This window comes from Rhipicephalus sanguineus, chromosome 11 (genome assembly GCF_013339695.2).
Source record: "Rhipicephalus sanguineus isolate Rsan-2018 chromosome 11, BIME_Rsan_1.4, whole genome shotgun sequence".
Classification (NCBI taxonomy): Eukaryota; Metazoa; Arthropoda; class Arachnida; order Ixodida; family Ixodidae; genus Rhipicephalus; species Rhipicephalus sanguineus.
This window is the reverse complement of record NC_051186.1, coordinates 57,892,100-57,913,620: the sequence shown is the minus strand read 5'-3', so window position 1 is coordinate 57,913,620 and position 21,521 is coordinate 57,892,100. Positions and strand designations below refer to the sequence as shown.

General features: G+C 44.9%; 3 protein-coding genes across 7 annotated transcripts in view; 1 reads left to right on the top strand and 2 right to left on the bottom strand.

Moving 5' to 3' along the window:
* Positions 1 to 7,982, bottom strand: part of LOC119374376 (nuclear pore complex protein Nup133) — a 42,661-nt gene extending 34,679 nt beyond the window's left edge. Inside the window, exons 1-8 of the mRNA XM_037644468.2 lie at positions 7,738 to 7,982; positions 7,498 to 7,634; positions 7,275 to 7,381; positions 5,785 to 5,994; positions 4,408 to 4,479; positions 3,488 to 3,598; positions 1,730 to 1,846; positions 750 to 809 (exon numbers count right to left, since the gene is read on the bottom strand). Coding sequence (XP_037500396.1) covers positions 750 to 809; positions 1,730 to 1,846; positions 3,488 to 3,598; positions 4,408 to 4,479; positions 5,785 to 5,994; positions 7,275 to 7,381; positions 7,498 to 7,634; positions 7,738 to 7,862 — 939 coding nt within the window. The 5' untranslated portion in view covers positions 7,863 to 7,982. The remainder of the gene's footprint in view (positions 1 to 749; positions 810 to 1,729; positions 1,847 to 3,487; positions 3,599 to 4,407; positions 4,480 to 5,784; positions 5,995 to 7,274; positions 7,382 to 7,497; positions 7,635 to 7,737) is intronic.
* Positions 7,983 to 8,268: 286 nt separating this feature from the next.
* LOC119375659 (protein ZNRD2) lies at positions 8,269 to 13,434 on the top strand. Its single transcript, XM_037645894.2, has 3 exons — positions 8,269 to 8,721; positions 8,810 to 8,897; positions 12,935 to 13,434. Exons 1-3 carry the CDS (start codon positions 8,572 to 8,574, stop codon positions 13,429 to 13,431), a joined length of 735 nt encoding a protein of 244 aa, XP_037501822.1. The 5' UTR covers positions 8,269 to 8,571; the 3' UTR covers positions 13,432 to 13,434.
* Positions 13,435 to 18,489: 5,055 nt separating this feature from the next.
* The window catches only part of LOC119374805 (heterogeneous nuclear ribonucleoprotein L), a 166,273-nt gene continuing 163,241 nt past the window's right edge, over positions 18,490 to 21,521 (bottom strand). For all 5 annotated transcript variants that reach the window (XM_037644988.2, XM_037644989.2, XM_037644990.2 and 2 more), the window contains one exon: positions 18,490 to 21,490. In XM_037644988.2, coding sequence (XP_037500916.1) covers positions 21,432 to 21,490 — 59 coding nt within the window. In that variant the 3' untranslated portion in view covers positions 18,490 to 21,431. The remainder of the gene's footprint in view (positions 21,491 to 21,521) is intronic.

The window sequence follows — 21,521 nt, the reverse complement described above, 5'->3', positions numbered from 1 at the left end:
CAGACTACTGCTTACAAATCTCCAGCTAATATTATAAAGGGGTCATGAAGCACCCCTTGGGCTTGTTGAAAAAACACATCCTGCGGAAAGCTGACACGGCTATGAACTGCTCTGCCAAATATTACAGTTGTGCGCGCCGCGTAATGGCCACAAGCGGAGCGCGAAGTTGCCGTTTCCCCAGGCACCCTCTTTTCAAACAGAGGCCGGTTCTCACTCTCGTCGGTGGGCGGGGCGTCTGTCCGTTTACGTCGCGGATCTGTCCGTTTACGTCGCAAGAGACATAGCATGCTTATTGGCCGATAGCCAACGTAAATCAAGAGCGGCGTTCGGATCAGATGCGCTTCTTGCCGCGGGGTGCTGCCACTTGCCGGCGCCGCACTCCTCAGTACACGGTAGCCGCACTCGCGCAAGCGAATCACAGCGGGAGAGCGATCGCGTTTCATGACGCGCGCTGACGTAACTTATTACCCCCATGCCATCCCTCCCTGTCTAGCTTCCAGTGCGCTCGTCGGCACGAGAAAAGAGAGAAAGCGCTGGGAGCGTGCGCCAAACCCCCGTAACTCCGCTGATTCTTGACGGATTCGAGAAATTTTTGCGGCAATCGATTCGGGAGGCAGTACACTCCGATACTGAGGTCATTAGATCATTACTTGGAAAAGTGGTTCATGACCCCTTTAAGGATACCTTGCGTTGAATAAGTGGTTCTGGCCAAATGTTCTACAGTGCACTGTGCTCAATGTTAGACTTACCCACAATGCTTCATGGAACTGTTCTTTCATGGAACGATCCAGGTCGCACTCGCCACACAACTGAAAAGGAATATGACAAGCATACCAATGAATGTGAAAGCACATCAACAAGTAATCCTACTAACACGGCTAAATGAAAGGCTTCATGTATGACTGTTGGTTGGTTCTTGATCACGAAAGTGAAGTTACATTGTATGCAGTGCAACAAGGAAGAAACATATTCGGATCAAGTCTATTTAGATATTGTCTAAATGTGTTCATGATCATGCTGCAACTTATACAGTGCAACCTCACATCCAAGAAAACCAATGGCTGTAGCACATAAAAAAAAAAGGAGCAAACACAGGTGAAGAGAGGAATTACTTGATTACACAAGTACTCACTAGACACAAGCAAATATTCAAGCGCTTTGAATATTCGGACACTTATAGCAGCATTCGAATTCGCTTCAACATGAATTTATATTTTCCCAAATTTCAAAGCATTCGAAATGAACGAATAGATGCAGTTTACCACATGTAGCGCTTGAAAAGGTGGTTTCACTGCAGAGTGGGGCTGCAATGTCCCTGAACCACCTGTCCAAAAAAATCAGCACTGCCGCAAAGCCACACTCCAAGGTCAAATGTCTATATTACCTGCACCTCAATTATTATTATTATTTTTTAGTTTAGAGGTGTGTTATATGAGCTTATATGCACTAGGTATAGCAAATTTTCAAACAAAACGTATTTTATCTAAACGCTAGTACTATCCAAATTCTGCTACTACTCAAAGTTGCTTCCCCCTTTGTTAACATTTGCACAAGCCTGGTTTTAATTCATAAATATATTGTACAAGTAAGTTGTGTCATGACCAAAACGCTCATTTTTCTTTACAATATGCAATATATACTACTCGAACTGTTCTATTTGAAATTATTTGACCAAATCACTATTCGTTTCGAATCTCAAATTTTCTATTCGCCCATCCCTGCTACTTGCCTTTTCAGGTCCTGCTTCTTCGAGAAACCACTTCTGGAGGGTGTTGCGCAGCAGCACATAGACGTACTTCTCGTCCTCCTCTTCCGTGGGCTCCACGAGCACTTTGACGAGGTGCCTCTGGAAAAACAAATTGACGACGGCAGAGCCCGGTGAATCACTTACAGCTATAGGCTGCTTGGCAATCTTCGATGAAATTGTCACTTCTTGACGAGATGCCGAAGAGAAATCCGATTCCTCCCGCAAAAGTAAATTACCTTCGCGCAATGCCAAAAGCACCACTCCTGCTGCGAGAAGGTGCTTGGAGGGTCAGAAAATGTGCAAATGGGAAATACATGCGGCACCGCTGCCTTGAGGTTCCCTCAAAAAATTGCAGTGGTGTCAAAGATTTCGACGGTACCTGATAGGGCAGGTACCGTCGAAACATAGTAATTCTATATTTAAGAAGAACCTGACAATGGGCTAGTTGGTTAAACATGATCGGCTTTCCTTGCAAAAACTACAAAAAGAACGGGACAAAGCGAAGAAAGACATACATGTGTCTTTCTTTGCTTCATCCAGTTCTTTTTTTTTTTTAGTACTATGTGCAAGAATAATTAATTCTACATTGGTAAAGCTTTAAATGCATGTTGTTCTGAGGGAGCCAGACAATTAAGATTGCAGGGTTTGGGAAACTAATGATCCAATACGGCCAAAGTATAAAGGAATACATTTAAATCCTCGACCAGAAATCCCTGACACTGACAATAGGCTGCTGAGATTTTAGGGCACTTGATCGGGATTTTACTATACATGCTGGAATCCTGTTTCCACACAATGTTCCCATAGGATCCCTGATACGTCATGAACTGTCAATGCACTGGATGCACTGAGGAAGTACAATAATTTTGGTGATGTGGACTGCCCCAACTGCTCGAAATCGGTCTCGTTCTGGCAGAGGCATGAAAGAAACACCAGACTAGAACTTCTTCAAGCCACAAACTGATGAATAAATTTTTCCGAGGTGGAACTGCATGCCATGCATCCGATTTATTATTTAGCAGCACTTTCTCCCATTTTTAAGCACACGTTTGCATTATACATTTCTCGGATACTGCATTATCTTATCGTGATCCCGTGAAAAACGTATTAGAGAAGTTGTACTGCAGATCTTCATTTCTGAAGACGTCCTTTACTTCTGGTGAGACTTTCAAAAACAGGCACAAAGCAAGCCACCAAGAAACACAAATGAGAGCGCGTGCTACTAGCACAAGATTCCAAACTGCCAGGGACGCAACACTCTGCTTTACTACGGCACATAAAAAGTGTGCAAATAAAACGCTCGGATGGAAAACAGGGCATGTTAGTTTAGCACATTCTGAGGTAATAATAATTGCTGGGGTGCTACGTCTCAAAACCACGTGCGATTATGAGGGATGCCGTAATGTGGAAGGCTCCGGAAATTTTGTCCACCTGTGGTTCTTTAATGTGCACTTAAATCTCTAGCATTTCACCTCTATCGAAATGCGGTCGCTGCGGCACGGATTCGATCCCGTGATCAGCGGTCGAGTACCAGAACCCCTAGACCCACCTTGGCGGGTCATATTCCGAGGTGACAGACACAAAGACAACTTATCTGTGTCGGTGTCTTTGGCTTTTGGTCTCAAGATACGCAAATAAATTGTGACAATGGCCACATTAGGAAGAGGGACGCCTCACACCGAGCTCGAAAGCATGCTTGAGGAGAGCTACCATCTCGGTCACAGACGTGCGCAGACTCACCGCTTCGGACGACTGAGATGGCATGGCTCCGAAAATGAACGAGGACACCCGTCGACTGATGCCCGCCAAGAGGCCCTGAGGTGCCTTGAGAGGCTTGATCAACAGTGCCGTCTGCGAGAGGAGATTTTCGTGGTATAATCGTGGCAGTCCAATTGAATTCATAGTCAAACAGTGCAACAGCTACACAAAGACAAGAAAGGACATACTTGTGTTCACGCCTTCTTCCTTTGTCTTTAGCAGTTGCGCTTGTCAACCACAGATATATTTTCAACGCGCTCAAATTTCCCTACCTGCTCCAAATAAAAACCTGGTCATGACATATTGAACTTACGAGGAGCAACTGCACTGGGACTACTTACTACAAAGGAAACACGAATGCCTGTGACAATGCCAGCTGGTGCATACAGACCACTAAACAGAACTCAGTTGCAAGGAAGCTACCAGGTGCCAATTATATTTCTGAAATTTTTACTTTAGCCATTAATACCGTGGTTTTTTTGAAGACGATTATAGCATGGTTCGTACTAACCAACAGCACTTCATCCTAAGTGGTCTTATTTGTGAGCAACAAATTTGGGCCTTGAAATTAAAGAAGAAGATATATATACATATCTGTAGTGATTAAAAAACATTAAGGAGGCTGCATTCAGAGTTTTTCTAGACTAAGAAATTTCATCAACGATGAATTGTAATATTTACTAAAGTATAAGATGACATTACTTTTAGCATTCCAATATCTACATCATTAGGGAGAAATCAATGAGATATTGCTGCGTACAAAACCGAACGAATAAAAATTAACTCTTTCCAGTACATGCATGTACGTTTTTCCCTTTGAGACTACCTTCGGTCACTGAATGTTGCATGACTGTAATTTTTTACCAAAAAGCCAGCATAAACCTTACTGCTAAATAACTTACCTGACCGTCAACTGAGGATGGTGTGACGAGCATCAGAGAGCTTGTGGTGGTGGCCAAAATGCAGCCTATGGGCTGTCATGGGAACAGAATGACAAGTCAATTATGCGTCTGTCTTGCTTAGAGCGCTAAATATCTATTCACATTCGACATTGTTGTCGTGTATCAATAAGATCTGCAGCATTATTAGCATGCATCCGCGAGGGTCTTGCCTACAGACACTGAATAATATACAAGATGTTATGCTTTGCAGTATATGGCGTGTTGTACTGTGGTGCCATCAGCACTTCTTTTGCTTCAGGCATATCCTTTGCTAACACTGCATCGCTATGTCTTTCAACACCTTTGAAACTTTTTGCCTAGCGACATTTTACTCTGGAAGTACACTGAAACCTTGATATAATGAACACGGATATAACAAAATACCATTTATAACGAAGTAAATGAAAAATAGTCTTGCAACAGATACAGTGTTAGGAATATACGTTTATAACGAATTTTCGGATATAACAAACTTATTTTCATGTAAGATGTAACTTCGTTATAATGAGGTTTGAGTGTATTCCGGAATACAGATATCGAAATACATGTGCTCGAAGCCTAAAATACAGATACTGAGGTGCATTTGTATTTGACGTAACAGGATATTTCGAAGATACATTTGCAAAAAGACGAAAAAAGTATCCCAGAATACAGATACTGGAATACTTGTTCTAGTTCAGGGATGCTGATGCTCTGCAAAGGGATTTATTAAATAATACTGTGAATGTTGCAGCATACTGAAACTTGCATATCAAGCATATCACTCAAACCACTAATGAATACTGGTGAATTAAGAAAAAGTTTAGTTAAGAACAAGATCTGTTTTACTGAGAAGGTTGTTGCATTAATTTCTCTCAAGCAACAGCAGCTTCTCAAATAAGCTGTCTCTAGAGAGCATTGGTTCGGCCTCAACACAAGACTCATAAACGTGAACGAGAAAACTTCGTGTTGAAATGAATAAATACCACTTCATCGGGCCCTTTACCACATGAGCCATTCCTATGCATGTGGGGAACCCTCCACCGCTCTCTTCCGCAACCACCGGCGGCGCACTTTTGCTTGGCTCAAGCATAAAACAGTCTTCCGTTCCTCTTTGGAAACACGTCCGCTCATTTCTGACGAAAAAGTAACGAGATATCTATGTCTTGCGCAGTACTGTGATGTAATTGATACATAGCAAAAGTATTTCACTAGTGAGATACAAATACATTTATCAAAAGTACCTCAACACAGAAATACAGATGCTCAAAAGTATCTCTAAGACACGATTGCAATACTGTCCAGCCCTGGTAAGAACGAGCAACCGAGGAAAGAATGAATCTTGCCAGGCCCACCGACCTGCGTATTAGTGAGAGAGTAGCACTCCTCTCCCTGGAGATCGGCCAGAGCATCGGTCGAGGAGCCCTCGTGGGCTATGTTGGGCCAGTAGCGAAGAGTGCCTGCCGGAGCCACCGCCAGGGCGGCGGGAGCGAGCTCGTCCCTCAGCAGCACACAGACCAGGTCGGCACGATGAGCCAGGTCGCTCGGTGGGAGTGTTAGCATGCGGCACTGTCAACGTTATGCAATGTTCTTGTAAGGCCCAGACGTTACCACAAGTGCCCAATTTTCGAAGCCTAAGACATACCACTGGTATGTCCAGTGGTTGACTTAACCCATATATGCCCAAACTCAGAACAAATGACAAAACAAATTTTTTTTTTCACAAAAAGTGTACTTATGCCCTCAAAAGAAAGCACAAGTTTTTAATTTACTGCCAGGTAAACGCAACACTGTTTTTCAAGCCGTCCTATACATATACGACACTGGGCATTAGGGGTGCTATATGCGGGTGTGGCAAGCCTTGAAACATTCCACGCGCACACCGACATTGCACTTCTTCCTCTTCATGACGCCTTTCATACAAAGCACGCGTTTGCCCGGAGAAAGCGGTCGGCATTTCATGTGCACTTCTTCCTCTCCATGGCGTCTTTCACGCAAAGCACGCGTGTGCCCGGAGAAAGCGATCGGCACATGGCAGCATGAAAAGCAAGCAATGTCTAGGCTTGCACACGTGAGGAATAAGGCCTCCTTGATGTGCTGTAGGTGGCACTAGTCATTAGCTAAAGAAATAGCAATGTTAGAGTGCATCAAAGAAGCAACCTATATGTAGGACACTGGGCATATGGGTTAAGACAGACCAGTCAGTGCAGTGGTAGACGTACCAGTGGTGCAAGCTGGATATACTGCTGGTATTTACATCATGTTTTACTTCCAAAGGTCAAGACAGACCCCTGGTACGCCTTAGGCTTTGGAAATGCAACATGGTGGCTAATATAGAGATAGTTGTAGCCACGATGTTGTAACACCAGTACGTTAAATAGTTGCGTCTGCGACATCAGGTGAAAGCTATCATTAGAATCTGCCAGGCTTTGTAGACGTTTAGCAAACGTTTTCGCTACTTGGCCCTTCAATGATCTATAAAACTATTATGTTCATAGGCGTGCGCAGGGTTTCCTTTCAGGGGAGGGCAAAGGTTCATCGTGGCACCCCCCTCCCTATTAAATCAATGTATGGGGCAGACTTTGCTCCCCACTCTTCTTAGGTGACTAGAAATAGGGGGGGGGGGCGACCCCCTGCACCCCCTCTGCGCACGACTATGATTATGTTCACCAGCTAGGTATGGATATGTGGTTGTTACTCCACAGCCAAGAGTCAACGTAATCGTTATACCTTGTAAGCTGTTTAAGCGATATCTCTGTGTTTTACTGTGACGATGTCCATACCTAAGCCCTCGTGAAAGAGGCAAGTAACACGACAGAATGACAGATTGAAACACATAGAATACTTACACTCCTGTTACGTGATCCCTGCTTGTACTGCCACACAAATAACTTCCGACCACAGACCAGCCATGCCCATCCGCAGCTCGAAATGCGGGCGCTGATATCTGTGCCAGCTGCGATTAAAGTGAGCGATAAATAAATAAACGAACGGCTGAGTCCACGCGTGTACACAATACCAGAAACCAAGCACGTGGAAAAAGAACGATCGTGCTACGAAGTCTGTGCTTACGTTCGGCTTCGACAAGAGCCTCGCTGACAAGTACTGGCAAAATGGTTCCGAACAGCTCAACGACATGGTCTGCCGTTTCTTCGAGCACTTGGGACTGGTGCAGGGAGCTGTCTTGAAGTTGACACAGCGACAGCATGCTTCGATACAGGAGTAAAAAGAAACACGTAAGTCTCAGCTCATTTGGTTCATAGGGGGTAAGACACGAACAAACATTACGTAAACGAAACCAAAGATATTCACCCAGGCGTGCATGGCGAGCGGCCGTACGCCAGCGGCGTTCCAACACTACGCCGACTTCTCGACAGCGAGTGCGGACTTGCGAGGAAGGAACCTCCAGGGGTGCCCGAACGACGCGGTGTGAACATGTTTTAGCGTAACGGTCCTAACAATCCCGAAGGTACAGCGGCGAAAACGAAGGCTGGGCTCGCAAGCTAGACACTTCGCTCGCAACAATCGCATCGAAAACAAGCGGGCGCCGGCAAATCCCACGTGATACAACTATTCTCTGTTTCGACAGGAGACGTGAAAATAGCGTAAGTCTGGTACTGCTGTCGTTTTTGATTAGGCTTTTGCCGAAACAAGAAAAAAGAATATTAACGATAGAGGCGCAGTTGAAACTTGTTGTCCATCACTACCTCAAAATATAAATTTCGCGCAGGTAATTGATACAGACATTACGGAGCTATGCTACAGAGTAATTAAACCGTTGTCACGGCGACGCAGCCGACGTTGTTACTGACTACCAGGGGAGGAAGCGGCGCTCGTGATGCATTCGCGAAAACATGCCGTAACCGCGTGAGCAATGCTGCTTGCTTCGAGTGCCCATTGTGTTGTTAAATTCGCAATTTCTCGAATCTAGGCGCTTGCTGTGATACATCACTCCGTTTACAGATTATTCTGTCCTCTCGTGTTCTTCTAGACCAGTGATCAAAGCCGCTATCCGCACCTCTCGAGGTGTTGTGCGTTGTGTTGTGCTCTCGAGGTGTTGTGCACTGAGGAAAAAGACGAACAGCCTGCCGTCTCCGAGGTGGTCAGAGGTGTCAGTTTTTAAACTCGAACTTCGCGTGCTCAAAAATGGAGGACTACGACTGGAAACCGCCGTCTGAAGCGGAGCTAAAAGTCCTCGAAGCTCGGCGAGAACGAATGGACAAGATCAGCGGCATCATGGGCGATTACCTTCTCAAGGGGTACAAGATGCTAAGCGACGTTTGCGATGTCTGCAGCGTGAGTAACGTTTTGGTTTACGCTTTAATCGCTCCTCCAAAATGTGCCAGGATCCTTTCACAGTACAGTGCTGTTTGTGTCACTGCAGACCATACTATTGGAGGACCGTCAGCGCAAGGCGTACTGCATTGCATGCTCAGAGGTGGACACAATGGAGAACGTCAAAGACAACCCAGGTGAGTTGAATTTTGTAGCTCAGAGGATTTCGGACAGTTTGTTTCAAAAGATGCATTTAGAACGCCGACTTCTGCACTGTAGTTAAAGCAAAGTCCGTATTTAGTTCGCTATAACCGATAATTCCCTATATCGGTGTTCGTTATAACCAGTTTCAACTTAATATAAGAACTTGTGACTCTGGCTTTATGAAATGCAGGTTCAGCTGCTCTGCCTCTAACACGATACTTTGTGTCACACTTTTTAAAGAACAAGACTGTCAAGTGTAATTGAATTTGTGGTAAAAGAAATGCCATACCGGCCATGACTGACGAGTACTTACTGGTTTTAATGCAAGCATTCTTCAACTGTGTCCTGTCTGCATTTCAAAGGGACCGACAACCAATATTTTGGTACCCGTTTTCTTTAGTGCAACAGAAAGCTTACCGGGCAGAGTGTCTAATCACGTTGACGAGTTGCAATCTAATAGACGAGTTGCAAAAAACAGCGCCATCTGTACAGTCGCGCTCAATATGACTTGCAACACGAGAGCGCGTGGCCTCATGAGTTCAAAGATTGCGCATGGCTTCAACTTGTTTTCATTTCAGCAACTAGATGATATTTTATTATTTAGAATAATTCCCGAGTGCGAGAACAGCGTTTAGTTATGAAGATAAAGGCTAGTGGAAGCCATGGACAGTCTTTGAACTCGTGAGGCCACGCGCTCCCGTGTTGCAAGTCATATTGAGCGCGACTGTACATATGTACAGGAAGCAGCCAACGGCTGCCATTGTGCATGAGCAGTCCCATGCGTTTGGCTGGACATGCATATCACCTGGATCACACAAAACGTTCACATCCAAGTGAAACATTTATCTCACGTTCATACTTCTTTTCACTCGCACGAGCGCCGCGTTCTTGTGTGTTTTTTTATTTGTTTTCATGCACAGTGGCGGCTCAGTCCAGTGTCGCCTGAACACTTTGGGGCTTTTTACAGTGTTGCTGGTACTTATGCAACTCGTCTATGGCTATGTGGAAAATGCTGTGAAAAATTTATAGTCTAAATGTTTCGATCTGCGGTGACTATGAAGTTGTATACACACAACACATGCTGCTAACAGTGGGTGGTGAGCGGTAGAGCATTTCATGTTTGTGCGCAGCGGTTTGCTGCGCATGCACTGTGGCTCGACATGTTCCACTAGTTGGTGCGAAGGCAGTGCTACTCAGCGTGCAGCTTCTTTTATCTCATGGGCAGCACAGAATAGAGCGATGATGGATAATAATATACATACTCTAATTTTGAGCTCTATTAAGTATGGTGGGTATGAAAGCATCAGACTATGTTGAGCAAAGTGAACAACTCCACAATCCAGCTTCAAAAGGCTCTTCCGCTAGGCTGTACGACATGCCGTTTTTTTTGTGACATTTAAATGCCATTTAAAAATCCTATTCATATCGCTTTTAAAAGGGATGCTTGAATCTGTCATTACAATTCAGTCTTTTCATTTTTGCCAGGATCTTATCACACATTCTAGCCAGGTGTCAGTCTATTAATATCTGAAAAGTTACTGTAAGCAAGACTTGGAGTGTTCATCATGCAGCCATGATTTCTGGCTGTGAACTTCAGCCGCCTACTCCACCCATCATTGTGACGGGTGTCAGTAGATCATTTAAAAGTAGAGAAATCTTGAAATGCCACTTTCCCCGTTTTCTTCATTGGTAGAGTTGCAAAAAGGTGGTTGAGAAATAATGTAATGCACACCTATAGGCTTGCAAAACAAGTACACACTCACTGACACAGTTGAGCCTCGCTATAACAAACTGATATAGCGAATTATCGGTTATAGCAAACTAAATACAAACTTTGGTTGGCCAGGCTTCATTTCAGTGACATTTGTTATTTGTATAATGGACCCAAAAGCGCAAGCGTCTCCGCAATATCAGCTATAATGAAGAAAGATTTGGTGGATCAAAATGTGACAGGTAGCATGAAAAGCAAAAGGCCATTCACAACCAGATTTCTTTATAAATGTGGTTGTGACACCCAAATTTTGGTTAAAAATATGGTCACATCCTTTTTCAAATAAATGTGAAGGCAGGCCTGTTTTGTCAAACGAACTTCGTTCTGTTGTAATTTCACCTTCTCACGTTTCGGCCTGCTTAGTTTGAAGTGCGACAAGGAGACAGGTGAGCCTGTCACACGGCTACCACCGAACTCCGTTTATCTCCGTTTCGCATTGAACTCCTTAATGGAGCTTAACCAGAATGGAGTTGTGGCCGTGCTACACGACTCGGTGCAAGCTTTCGACGGTGGCCGCATGGGGCAGACAGCGCTGCTGTGTCGTCAAAACGTCCAATTTTATGCCTGTGTAGTTGTCTTTAAGGCAAAAAAAAGCGTGTTTTTGTGTGTTGATGAAGTGCTCAGAATCACCATTGCTGTCACAGTGCTTGTGCGTGCGCCTCACACGTGCAGAAACAAATATGGCGCGACGCTGGTGTGGAGAGTACAAGCGCTGATGTCCGAAAAAATACAACTAAAACTTACACTACGGGGCGTGAAATGCTACGCAAAAAAAAAAGAGCATAGTTTTTTAAATTATAAGTGAGCTCATTAGGACGATTTTGCTAGTGCGGTTTTCAGCGTAGCAGTAGCTGGCTGGGAACGAGAGTAATCCATCGAGCCGAAATGGTCATTACTGAACTCCCTCCACCAAAAGCTCCATTTAACTTCCTCAGCGAAATGGTGACCGCGTGGCATGAACCCCATCTCCCTCGAGGAAAAGACGAGGGAGTTAAACGGAGTTCACAGGTGCCCGTGTGACAGGGCACCTGTGAACTCCTTGTTCATATAATGGGTTTGAAGCATTCATTCTTGTCTCTAGGATTCTGGGTCAAGACAGATTACCAATTTCTCTCCACTTTTACAACGAATATCAAATATAAAGAACTAATTTATGGTCCTCGTGACTCTTCGTTATAACAATGTTTGACTGTACTGTACTGCTTCTGAATATTATTACCAATGGAGTACGTGCTTGGTGAATTTCTTTGCACTTCCCTTTTGTTTCTCTCTCTACAATGCTCACTCACATAATTCGCACACCAAGCGACCAATTCCATTCATTCATGTGCTCATATTCACGTTCACACAAGCTTGCCAGCACTCACTCCTATACCATACAATGCACGCTCCTGCACCCATTGTCGCTCACCAACACCTTATCTCGTGGCTGGTGAATATGCCAACCTATGCATTATGTTCAGCAGCAGTAAGTAGCAATATGAGAAACCAGAGTTTCAGTGTGCTTAATTATGATTCCCTGACCTTTGCATGGCTTCTTCATAGTGTGCAGAAAAGCATTGTACGGTTGAACCTCGTTACAACGAACACTGGTATCGAGAATTACCGGTTATAGCAAACTTTGGTTGGTCATGCTTGATTTAAATGGCATTTTTTTGTATTATGAAACCGAAAATGTGAGAGCCTCTGCAATACCGGCTATAACGAAGAAATATTTGGTTTGCATGAGACTTAGAACTCTAAAGGTAACATAAAAAGCAGAATAAATATTGAAACACAATTCACAACCACATTTTTGTTTAACATGTGGTTGTGACATGAATTTGTTCTAAAATGGGGTTAGAATAGTTGCGGAAATTTTGGCGGAAATAAGCAGTGCGGATGCTGCGAACACAGCCATCCGCACTGCATGCATTTTCGCATCCAGTATTTTTACGTGAGCCAGATTGCCAGTTTCTCAGAGCCCATTTTTGTCTCTACTGTTATGGCAAATATAGGATATAACGAACTACTTTATGGTCCAGATGCTACTGCATTATTACGACTCATGACGGCCAGCTCAAACAGGACGAGAGACAGAAGACAGCAGAAAGTACACAACACAGGCACTTTCTACTTTCTTCGGTCTCTCGCCCTGTTTGTACCGGCATTCACGCGTATATTCCAACTAGCCAGATTTGCCACCCCATTATAACGAGGTTCGGCTCGTTATTCATGTAAGTCGTCAGAAACGCCCATTTTTGTTTTTCCACGTTGCAGTTCTCTCGGACGTTGCAGCGCAGCGTCTCGTTGAGGAACGCCAAGCGAGCTCAGAGTTGAGCGCCCCTTCCCAGAGCACGCTCTCGGAAGAGATGCACCACAACCACGCACCACCACTCATTCCGCGCCGAGCCACAACAGTCATCTCGAGCAACGCCTCCGTGCCCATGGCCCCCGCCACCGTCGAAAGCCTGTCACCGTGCATCTTGGCGTCGCGAGACCCGGGGCTGTGTGGAAGCCAGCAGCAAATGGTGGAGAACGCCTCGATGGCTCCCGACTCGACGCAGCGAGACCACGAAGTCGTGGCGGCCATGCAAGCCGTTCAGGGAAAGATGGTCTGGGCGACGCGAGAACTGAAAATGTGTTCCAGCGTCGAGCTGTCCATCCAGATGTGCAACCTCATCAAGACGTGCGCGGAGGCCATCACGGCCTTGACTGACATGAGGTCTGCCAACGCAGGTCCGGACTGCGCTGCCAGGCAAGGCAGGTGTGAATGAAAACGTTTGAAGCAGAGTTTGGTTGTTTGAATAAATATGCGTGGAAATGTTACTGTACACTGAAGCAATGTGTGGGATCGGGCTAGTGGGTATTCCATACTTAAAACTGCTCAGTGCAAAAGTAGACACAGCAACACAGGAAAGACGAGGACAAGCGCAGTGTCTACTTTTACGCTGAGCAGTTGTGATTATGTACACTGAAGCATGTGCTGGTGACCTGTGTAATTGGTCTTGACTCGTTAATGTGTTCTTAGCATTGCCGGCTGTGCCTGCTCACCACCATAGGCGTGCAAAGGGTTATTCAATGGGGGGGGGGGACAAGTTTCATCGCATACCTTCCCTCTCGCCTTGTTGATTGAGTCGAAAAAAAAAACAGCCTTGCAATGGATGGAGGAAAGCTTACCTCCCCCAAAACGCTCCTGCCAGCTCGCTCACAGTCGGCGTGGGAGGAGCTTATTAAAACTCCCTTCAAGGAAAAGCAGCTTGCTATTGCTGCCTGGGCCGAAAGGGTAGCTGCCCACGTGGAGCCACCCCGAGGACTGCGCTATCTGTGTAAATAAGGTTGATTCCTCCTGGTACTACCCGGATTTCAGAGGGCCAAGGTCCTGAAATGAAACATAGGTGTCCTCGGCTGCTGTTACCCTGAAAGACCTTCTTAGCAGTATCCCTGCGCATTAAACAATGACGGGCAGGCCCAACTAAGTAAAGCTTTAAGGTAGGTTTCGCGCCTTAGATGACTCGGGAGGGGGGGTTGCAGACACCACCTCCTGCCCCCACTGTGCGCACGCCATTCTCATCCATGACTGTAGCTCCCTGTTTCATCATTGCGACAATAGTTGCTGGATCAAAAGCTTGCATTGAGAGAAAGACCTCCCCCCTCCCCCCTTTTTTGTGTTTTTGTGGTAGGATTCAGCCCTATGACAACCTGAAGTGTTAGGATTAGGGGACTGCTAGGGTTTCTTTGGAGAACTCAAGAAGGACTACTCTATTGGCCTCGAGATTGAGCGGAGTTGCCGCCTGGCGGCTGCTGGCTGAACCGCGCCTAGTGTGGATTGCTCCGTGCGTCGTCTGCTAGCCAACTTGAACTGGTATAGCGCATCACAGGGAAGAGGAAACGGCCGAGCAGACCGACACAAGAGGACAGAGCGCTACGCTCTGTCCTCTTGTGGCGGTCTGCTCGGCCGTTTCCTCTTCCCCGTAATGCGCTATACCAGTTCAAGTACGACGAAACAACTCGCCCAATCTTCAACACTTGTCTGCTAGCCAAGTTGCGTTTGCATGTGCGCGTACGTCGTGCAGGTGCTCAAAAGGCGGTTTGTTCCGTTGCGCTAGTGCAACCGCACGTACGTATGCCTAACACGATGTAAAGAAGCATTTGGCCGTGATCGGCTGTATATGTACTGTAATAATATCAGTGAGTGCACTTGTCGAGAGTGCTGTGTGCGGTCGTCGTACCCTCCGTTCATGAGAGTCATATTGGTGTAGGTGCCGCTCTGTGGTTCAAGCGCATTGCAAAGTGCATTAGGCGTTGCCCTAAAGATGAGAAGTATTAAATCTCATGTGAACATAGCCTTTTAGCAGCTCGGTGGTAAAAAAAGGCTCTCGTGCACTTGCGCGTTGTGGTTAGGTGTATAACTTCGGGACTGTCGTTATAGGTTACGCGACGAGCTTTAGTTGTGTATGGTCCTAGTCGCACTACACAAATATTTCTGTCAAGTCACGCCTTACACTTTGGTACTTAAATTGTCCCCTTAAAAGAACAGAAAATGGAATGACCCGGAAATCGCAAAACTGAGTTGCCCTGCGCAATGTTAACTTGTGGCGAAATTTATACAAAAACACCCGTGTACTTAGAGTAAGGTAAGCGTTAAAGAGCCCTGATGGTCAAAATTAATCCAAACGGTGCGCTTTACATTTATGTCGTAGTAATTTCACGCGAAGCCACATCTTTTTTTTCTTTACATTATATATCTTGAGCATTTGTGTTGCATTTTATAGATTGACGGAAGGCAGCGGACATTATTCGCATGAAAAACGTACTTTGGTCCCGTGAAATAACCAGACCTTTTTTCCATTACTCTCGTGCAAGTAACCAATTGAAGAAAGTTCCGTGCTGTACAGTTACCTTTGTGTACCGTTACTGGAATAAAAGCAAGCGTGTGCATGTTAAACGTCCCCGTAGCGCTAAAGTGCTGTCAGCCACGTAGCTTTCTTCAGTAAACCTATCAACTGTCTTACATTTCATGAAGAACTGAATAATAAATGCGGATGAATATTTGAGCACGCAGTGCACGAAGTCCTATTTGAACTCATCGTGCAGGTATACGGGCTTTCTTTTTGTTGTTGAACAAGAAGTAAATAATTAATTCAGTCGCGTCACAGCAGTGCATATAGTAGGTGGAACACAAGCTAAACATGTGCAAACAAAACAACAAGAAAACGTCATGCATTGCGAAAACGCCAACTGTTGCCGAAGGCGGGCTACCGATTCGTTGGCAGAATGCGCTAATCTCATAAGTAATACTAACGTTTGGCGTGCTTCGTGCATTAATTCGGGAATGAAGAGCGCACATATTACCAGAAAGCTGCAGTCAACGCATTTTGTTTGCTAGAAATCGGATCAAATCGCTCACAACGAAGCGCTGTTGTGTGCGTTTCTATACGCGCCGACAACCGCCCATCCACACTAGCGCGGCGACGGTGCTGCCACCTGTAGCCCGATCTCGCGGCGAATAGGCATGCTGTGTTGTACATACAATATAAAAATGCTGAGACTCTGAAATGCAGGCTTGGTTCACTTGCACAATGCTCTCCGATCACACTTTTACAGCGAAAGCTGTTATCAGATCTTAACGGCAGTGGGGTAGTCGTCCGCCGCTGGTGTCCGTAACCACTATCAAGGGAAAGAAAAAAAGAACGAAATAAAAATATCCAGGATGGAACAGGGTTTCGAACCTGGGCCCTCTGCGCGGCAGCCAATTATTCTACTACAGAGCCATGCTGGTGCTTGAATCTCCTTTGCAAAAAGAACCTTTAGAGGCTTCATGTCGGGAAGGAACCACATTAGCATATGTAATATAGTGTAGTAGAAGAGTAAAATAACAACCAGGCGTCGCACAATGCCAATTCTGTAACCAGGTGCCACACAATGCGAACTGCGCGAGTGGTTCACTGAATGCTTCCAACCAATTACAAAGGGCAAAGGGCTCAGCCATAATTCTTCATTGTCATCACTCATCAGCCACAGCATCAATAGCGCAGTGGGTACCTCGCTAGTGTATATGTATTAGTTGCCAAGGAAGCCCATAAAGTCCCCATGATCCATTTCCTCAGGGCCACAATAAAGATCTTTCCCTCTCTCTTTCTCACATTAATATGAGTTATATAGCGTGATAGGAGAGGGAAATAAACACCGGCGTCACACATGCAACTTGCGTAACTAGTGGGTTGTTTAAAGCTTCAAACCGATTACAAAGAGCTCAGCCATAATTCTACGCTGTCAGCCGCCACATCAACAACACAGGTACCTGCTACACACTTACAGATGTGTAGCAGGTACCTCGCTTCTCCGCAGAATGACGAATAACGGTGTAGTAGGTGCTTCCCAACTTCACAAAAATTATGATTTATGGCGTAGTGGTTACCTCGCAAGTGCACTTGTATTAGTAGCCCCAAGAGAGCTTACAACGGGGTCTAGAAATGCCGCTCTTCCAGCTTTCGCTGTGACTGTGCTGCGCTTTCTGCGCAGGCCTGGCGTTTTTTTTCAGTGCAAGGGCCGATACCCCCTTTGCTACCCCGTTAAATACGCCTGTGCATATTTCCCCATGATCTGAGAAGCAATAAGGGTACGTACCACTTGAGCATAGCAGCTCTCCGTAGATGCAAGTTGCAGTCTATGTTTTAGATATACTTCATGCAGTAAAGTGCAATACTTTTGCATGAGATTTCCAAGGAGACATCAGACAGGCTACAATTTCACTTATCTGGGCTTAAGGAGAGATGCTACTTGAAAAAAGTTTCTTTAACCTGTTGCCTAGGGCAATAAAATTCTTGCTGTTTATTTTTTTATGCTGATTTCAACTATGTAATCAGTTTTATAGCGAGTTGCATAGTTTTTGTTTTGTACCATGGCAATGTGTAAAATGTAGCTCTTTTTGGACACACTTTTTCTGTCACTAAACTTCTATATGAGCCATTAATGGCTCACATTGCTTTGTGTTAACAGTAGAGTGCAGAAAACTTACTAGGAAGTGTGTATAAGACATTTTAAGGAACAAGAAGAATTATAACATGAGAAGTCTTAAAATGTTCAGCCCATACTAATTGCTTACTTTAAGTTCGTAATAATTATATAAGCGATATCAAACTTTAAAGAAGATACTCCTCGCATGTGGGAAAAAGTGCGTCCAGATCTGGCCATCAGAAGTACCAAAAACATGATGTCTAAACTCGCGAAGCTTGCCTACGTGGCAAGGATATGTTTTTAAAAATTATTTCTTCCATCATGAGAGCCTGGGAATTGTTATTTTGAGCATATGGCTCTGGTGAACTCCCATGTGAAATGCAATGGCAAGCAGCCAGGTGACATTTTCCAGGGGACTCTAGGCAATGAGCTCTTTAGTTTTTAATAGCCATTTTGTGCTCTATAATCTTAATTAAATCTTGAAATATTGTAATTTTGGAAAAAAACTTGCATTTTTTGAGTAGCATCTCCTGTGCCAAAGCACTCTTTATTGCCCTCTTCACTGCACGATATTGCTGAAACTATATAAAAAAATGACTAACTGAAGTAACGTTGAGTACTGGGCGAGTTGGTATAGATTCATGTCGAAGCGTAGTGCAAAGAAAAACGGGACACAGTAAAGTACACACAGGACATGCGCTGTCCTGTCCTGTGTGTACTTTACTTTGTCCAGTTTTTTCTCGTGCTACGCTTCGACATGAAAAAAATGACTATATTCATTCAAGTTACAGATGAAGGCCATGCTGCACTATTGAAAAACTCTCTAGCCATTTCATCCAGTGCGCATGCGTAGGCCAAGCAAAAGGAGGCAACAGTTAATCGTCACATTTCTTTTTATTCAGTAGAGACCACCAGATACATTAAGCGTAGTGACACTGATGCACATGCACAATTAACAGAGCGAAAAAGAGAAATTGCTTGTTCTTCGATGACAAAGAAGAAAAAATATCCTGCGACCCTTAAACAAAAAGAAAAAAAAAAAGACATTTTCTTCTTACTTTGAACGAGAAAAGGCCACTTATGTAAAGAGAAAACAAAAACGAAGTGACGCGCAAATGCACACACACGCACACACAACGGCTACAAAATGAAAAAATAAAAAAAGAAGGGGGGGAAAAATGATTTTTTTTTTTCAATGCTCCCGTACACGCACCCGTTGACACGAAAAAATGAAGGTGGTGCAGTACGCACGAAGTGACACTACTATTCTCTTTGGAAGCCATGGGGACACACAAGGGGATAAAACATGTGGAGAGGAGAAGTGGTGGGGGTACACAAGAAGAGTGCAGCTTTTTCATCAAAAAGACGCGAATGCCACGATCGACGAGGACAACACACTGGGAGGAAGAAGACACTAGCAGAGCTAAAAAGAACGAGAAAAAGAAGGCCGGTAGATGACTAATGCGACATGATGTATTAAACAGAAACAGAAAGCTAAGCGCACTGATGCTATTTGGCTGTCCCTGGTATTCTGGCTCGGGTATTTGGGTAGAGACTGCTCTCTAAGCTAATTAAACCCGTGGCTTCGTTAGCATTCGTTTTGAGAACACAGGGGCGATCGCATGCTCAATTATAATTGTACAGCCTTTAGAAATTGCCTCAGAATGGCGGTTTTGTAGTTAAGGCGTGCGTCGAAGACGAGTGAATGTGGACCAGCGTTGACCTCATACGATATGCGGCAACACTGCAGTTTTTCTTTTTTGGACTTTATCGAAAACGGTTTCTTTCAAATACGTGGTCACCAGAGGTGGTGCACGATCCATTCTAGCTTTAATTATGATGCAGCTCGTTTGCCAATACAGTCGAGCTAGTGGCTTCACGGGAGAGCCTGCCAATACCTGTCCCCGAGAGCGAGGACACAGCGTCCCTTCGGGCATCGGCAAAAATAACCTACGCAGAACGACGAAGTGAAAATGGACAGCCTGCAAAAACCCAATCGTGAGAACTCAACATGCCTGCCGTTTTGGTTGTACTCTTGTCAGAGGTGTTGGAATGGAACGTTCAGAAAGTGGCATGCTGCTGGCTTTCTATATTTATACACACGTAACAAGCTTGAGCGGTTTTTGAAGTGTGGGGGTCAGTCGGGGGGCCCTCCAATGTTTGCTACTCTAAAGCAAAAATTGCACAAACACTTTTCAATGGGACAGGGGAAAGGAAAAAACTCTGCGCTCCAGCCACACCCACAACAACGCACATCACTTGCCAACTCAACGAGACACGCGCTTTTACTTTCGGCGACATTTCAGTTTCGCTCGTCAGTTATAGCACTACTTCAAAAAGCAGCTACAGGCAAAACAAGCCTTTCAACATCGCCTCAATATTATAAGAGAACTCGACAGTTGGGCTGCTTTCGCTGTCTACCGACACAACTCGCCAAGTTGATTTCGTGAACACTAATTAATAAAGTTACGACCAAGACAATCAGTGAAGATGTCGAAATTTGTCGAAGACCGAAAAAGAAGGTGCCTCTCTAAAATGTTGAGCATGAGATATCAGTCTACAGTTAAGCGCTTCATCAACAACACACTCCTCACCCCAAGAGCCATAAGCTGGGGAACAAGGAAGGAACCAGAAAACGTAGGCACACGACAGCAAAGACAGTGCTCTCTACACACAAGTTTTCGTAGAACCCGGACATTCCAGTGAAGAGCCCCATCCTGCCCCGCTATTCAAATCAAGCATTCTGTACAATCAGATATACAAACAAGGTAGGTGTGTGTCTCTTGCCCATATAGTTCACAGTTTGGTTAAAAAAAAAAAAAAAAAAAAAAACATGTTCGAGAACGGGATTTGCAGAGGATCTTGCAAGCAGGCAGCCACCAATCGCAAGACATGGTGAATTCTTTCACACATGTTGGCATGCGATGCCACAGACAGCTCAAACTCATCCAATAAATTAACCTTCTCATTTCCGTGCGATGCCCGAGAAAACAATGGCCGAAGGACGTAAGGTCCCGAGGTGACAACGATTGGTGCCTCTGGCCGCTTACGTTGTAGTTACCACGGTTAGTCACAGTTTAGGAGAACCTGCGTCATGCTGTAGAACATTACTCAATGTGGTGCAAATACTCAACTGTGCACAACATCAATTCAGGTCGAATGCAGTGGGGCTGCAGCTAGCTTTATCTAAAGAGAGAAAAATTGTTTTAAAAAATAGACTGGGAATGTAACGAGGTGGAAAAACAAAAACTCCAGTCTTAAATAATGCAAAGTTTAAAAATGCATGACACCTACATTCTAGTACTACTGCCTTTCTTCCAGCTTGCAAAAGTTCCGCTGCAAAGTCCGTTCGAGAACGACAAGCCAACCAACAACCAAAACTGCGCACACAATTCTTGCATCAATACTGGGTTTGCTTAGCTTCACTCTGCTTTGTTACTTGTCTGCGCACTGTTTTTCTTTTTTATACAGATGTGAACAACAATGAAGTGTGGAAGTTGTATTTTGCACATTGTGTCTTGTCTTTGTTGGCTGTGTGTTTTTTCTTTTTGTAGTGATAGTAGTAGTGGTGGTGGTGGCGGCGGTAAGTGGTGGAGAGAGTTTCTGGAGCTTGTGTTGTGTTTTTTTTTATTTGTTTTTGCCAGTCTTCTGTATTGTATTTTGAGTCAGGTCGTCTTGTTCAAAGTGTCTGCCCTTCCCCCCCGTGTTGTCTCTCGTGTTGAAGAAGAAGAAGAAGCAATTGTGACGATGTCGGACCCCCAGCCGCGAAGACCGTAGACAAGGGGATGCTTCGAAGCTGCGGTGGCCGACTGGCTCTTCAGTACCTCGGCCCCGATGACGAGAAGCACAGCTTGAGAATGTAAGGGAACTTGCCGTCTGCGATGAGAGAAGAAAAACTCGTAAACAC

Bases quoted from the DNA above. Each gene is read 5' to 3' on its own strand.
- LOC119375659 (XM_037645894.2), top strand. From the start codon at position 8,572: ATGGAGGACTACGACTGGAAACCGCCGTCTGAAGCGGAGCTAAAAGTC. The intron at 8,722-8,809 runs GTGAGTAACGTT...GTGTCACTGCAG, and splicing joins ACGTTTGCGATGTCTGCAGC to ACCATACTATTGGAGGACCG. The intron at 8,898-12,934 runs GTGAGTTGAATT...TCCACGTTGCAG, and splicing joins GAACGTCAAAGACAACCCAG to TTCTCTCGGACGTTGCAGCG.